The sequence below is a fragment of the Arachis duranensis genome, chromosome 6 (assembly GCF_000817695.3).
Source record: "Arachis duranensis cultivar V14167 chromosome 6, aradu.V14167.gnm2.J7QH, whole genome shotgun sequence".
Lineage (NCBI taxonomy): Eukaryota > Viridiplantae > Streptophyta > Magnoliopsida > Fabales > Fabaceae > Arachis > Arachis duranensis.
Genome location: NC_029777.3, coordinates 108,413,253 through 108,417,096, shown reverse-complemented (window position 1 = coordinate 108,417,096; position 3,844 = coordinate 108,413,253). Strand labels below are relative to the sequence as shown.

The window sequence follows — 3,844 nt, the reverse complement described above, 5'->3', positions numbered from 1 at the left end:
GAAAGTGAATATGCCACGGATGCATTTTGAAATTTATTGCCAAATGGAAAGTTGTTTTATATGCGCAATATTAATAATTAATTAGAACCATTTTAGAGGGATACAGATAGATAAAAAAAAGTTTAGCTAACTTGTTTGTTAAAAATACATATTAATGTTTTAAATTAATCTTTTTTATTAAAAATACAAAAATTTAAAAATTTAATTCATTTGTTTTTTATTTATTAAAAAATATTTAAAATTATTTACTACTTCTATATTAGCTAAATCTTAAAAAAATATAAAATAGTAAATATAATGGAATATAAAAGCTAGCTATTATAAAAGAGTTTAAATTGTTATAAAACTATTTTTAAGGTGTTTAGTTTCATATATGAGGGTTTTCTTAAGTATTAATCTCCTAAAACTCATAATATAGCTTTTTCATTAAAACTTGATATTTCAATAACATTTTGGTATAGTATTATATTGGATTATTGGCTCAACTATTGGGCTTTTGGAATGAGAAGCCCAAATAAGGCCCACAAAATGGGTCACCAAAAAAGCCCCACAAAATGGTCTTATTGCTTTGGTGCTTGTCGTTTTTGATTGCGCGCGCTAAACAACACAAATTCAAAGAAATGGCTCCAATTTACAGTTCTGTACGAAAAAAACTGAACTCATTTCGTTGTAAGATGAAACGAAATGAGGCTCCAATCTCAACAAGATTAAAGCTTCATCCGAGAGAGAGAGAGAGAGAGAGAGAGAGTGTGTGTGTGTCCTTCTTAGTTATGAAGTTAGGTTTGAAGCTGTGTGTAGCACTGTGGTTTCTTCCTTCTTTGTGGTTTCTGCGAATTTGAGCTCTTCGGAAGTTTCCATAGGCTCCTCGCATACTCACACAGGTTAGTTGCGACTACTCACTCCATTCATGTTGCTATTGTCATTCCCCATTTTGATTTTCGCTCAGCCTGGTTCGAGTTTTGCAACTGGGTATTATGCTCTCCAAATGTTCGATGAATTTCCTCAGTGACACTTAGGCTCTTTTGCATATTAATCAAATATCTCTATATTAGACATGCTATTACTAGTATATCAATAGGCACGTTTTTGAAAAATAATAAATTTTGAAATTAGTTGAGATGGAATTTGTTTATAACTTAACTAAGGGGTCTTGGTTCATGTCTTTAAAATAGCCAAAAAAAATATTTTTTTATGGATTATATATAATAAAAGGTATTTTAATAAAACAAGTTGTGCACCAACTCAATAGATTATTATTTAGTGAATTTAAAAAAAATTTACTTTTTTGTGCAAAACTAGTAGAAATGATCGAAATGCATTCTTCTATTAGGGCAGTTTGATAAAAGTTCCATGGATTTGTAGTTGGAATTTACTTCATCAAATTACTATAAAATCTGAAGCAGGCCTCATTCCCTCATTCAAGCCACACACAATCATCCAAAGTTGGAAAAGATCTCGAGCTACAGATGGCTTGCTCAGACATATTTGTGCTTGTTCATCCCAATGGATATATAAAAGACACTGTAGGTGGTGCAACCTTTGAAAGTTGGGATCCTTTTTTGATGAATGTTGATACTGATCATCAAGATTCTCTACTTGAGTTGAAGAATCTGATATTGGCGAACATGGGTGAACTTGGAAGAAAGAAGATATCTCATATGGCATATAAGTTGCATGGTATAATAGGTCCCCAATTATCTGACAGTCGGGTTATTTGGCTCACCTCTGACGAAGACATTCACTTGATGTTTGATTTCCATGTCTCAAATCGTGAGCTACGGTGCATAGAGTTGTACGTTAAAGTTGAAGACGTGATTAGTTCAGCCAGTTTGAAAGCCAATCCGCAAGTTGTTCAATCGGACAAGATTGGTAGAGGACCAAAGAGAGTACAATCACCAGTGACATCCCCAAGTTTTGTGTTCCCCAATCGTGTTGAAAATGTGAAAGTTGATGGAAAAAGAACCAATGTTTGTGCAAGCCCAGGTGAGTTCTCTCTGTGATGAGCTGTTTATCAATCAATTCAGTTTTCAAGTGATTTGTCAATTTTGCATATATCAATTTGCTAAACCACATCCATAATACCATATCTTAGTAAGAGAGGGGGAAAAGAAATCTACGAAGAAAAACTCAAGAATGGAGTGAAATCCAGTTAAATAAAATATTGACAAATTTATGTTTCAATTTACCAATATTTACTTTTTTCTTTAGAAAAAAATAAAATAAAATATATAATGTCCTACTTTACTCAGCCTCTTTGGTGCTGACTACTGAAGGGGAGTGTTATGCTCTTAAATCTTAATCATCTGCCAAGGCCACTATACTGCTGTGTAAAATTTTGTTTACTATGCTACTATGCATAATGTAGCCAATAAAATATACTTTATTTTTCGACTTGAGTTTCTTTCTCCTATATTGCAGCTAACATGGCATCAAGAGGTGTTGCAGTGGACAAACTCTCCCTTCCACCCAAGACTGGGAATATTGGGGGTGCCTGCAGTGTCTTTCCACCTCCAACTTCAAAGAAGTCTGCATTTGTGGACATGGGTGCTGATCTAGGACTTTCACCTCCGCCAAAAATGCAAAAAATGGTGGATGGCAAAGGCAAGCCGGTTGAAAATGGTGTACTGATCCCCGACATTGAGGAGTCCAATGTGTACTCCAAATCTTTTCAAAACCAAAATATGTGCCGCAACTTGGAGCCACCTATCACCTCCAAATCTCAGATGATGCTAGAAGGCCGAGTTAAGGAATTGGAGATCCGCCTTGAGTCAAAGGAAAATGAGAGAGCTGCCTTAGAGGAATTGAAGGTTACTTTAACCGCCAAGATTAGTAATCTGGAAAACAAGCTGAAGGAGGCTGATAAGGAGAAAAGGGCTCAGTTAAGGAAGGAGAAAACAGCATCAAAGGGGATAATTGAGCCGTTGGAGGCAGAGGTCAAACATCTAAGATGTTCCGTCCTTGAAGCAGAGGAGAGAGCACACAGAAACATCATGGAGCAAGTGTGTCTTCTGGCTCCGGGTATTGACTTTTCGCGTGTTCACCCTGATAATCGAGTTGTCAATGGGGAGATTGTAAATCATAAGAAAGATAGTGCACCCCAAGTTACCTATGTTATGGAATTTGGATGCAAACGTCCAACACATCCAATGTTGTGTTCATGAAGCAAAGGAGATATCACATGGTAACATCATGGAACAAGAATGATAGTGAATCCCAAGTTCGTTTTGTTGGCAAGCACTCAGGTGCAACGCTGATTGCATAGGCAAACTGCAAACACTTCATGCTACAATAGGATAATTTCGTTGGTTATGTATTAACTTTATTTTTGAAATTTTAAATATGACACTCACTGCAAGGTGTAAAATTAAAGTGACTATTACATATATTTTTTTGGTGTCCAACTCATGTTAGAATTAAATCAACTCTAATTTCATATATTGGTATGAATTTGTTTATTCATATATGAATAATTTTGTTAGAAAAAGACGGTAAAAAAGCGAATTGCTATGGTAATGAGTTTGACTATTTTTTTAGCTGTTTATATTAAACTAATTAGTTGTCATCCTTTTGCCATGGTAGTGTGTTTGTGACTATTTAAAAAGAATAATATTATATTATCAGTAAATATTATTTTGTGTTAGTACTTAGATAACAATAAAATTTAAGTATATTTATTAAAATTTGCATATATAAATTAATAAAATTTATTTGTTGAAAACTATTGAATTATATATGAGGTGAGATTTGAACAAAAAATTTTAGGGATGAAGAACAACTTAATTACCATTAGATCAAACTATTTTTTGTTGTATATTATGCTTTTCTTTTAAATATATTACATAAC

The 3,844-nt window shown here is 33.8% G+C and overlaps 1 protein-coding gene across 2 annotated transcripts; it reads left to right on the top strand.

Moving 5' to 3' along the window:
- Window positions 1-611: 611 nt before the first annotated feature.
- LOC107495733 (uncharacterized) lies at window positions 612-3,395 on the top strand. 2 transcript variants are annotated; one of them, XM_016116897.3, is made up of 3 exons: window positions 612-881; window positions 1,404-1,983; window positions 2,419-3,395. In XM_016116897.3, exons 2-3 carry the CDS (start codon window positions 1,467-1,469, stop codon window positions 3,159-3,161), a joined length of 1,260 nt encoding a protein of 419 aa, XP_015972383.1. In that variant the 5' UTR covers window positions 612-881; window positions 1,404-1,466; the 3' UTR covers window positions 3,162-3,395. The 2 variants fall into 2 exon arrangements, with proteins under 2 accessions (XP_015972383.1, XP_052119348.1); XM_052263388.1 differs by having other exon boundaries at window positions 1,401-1,983.
- The last annotated feature ends 449 nt before the right edge of the window (window positions 3,396-3,844 follow it).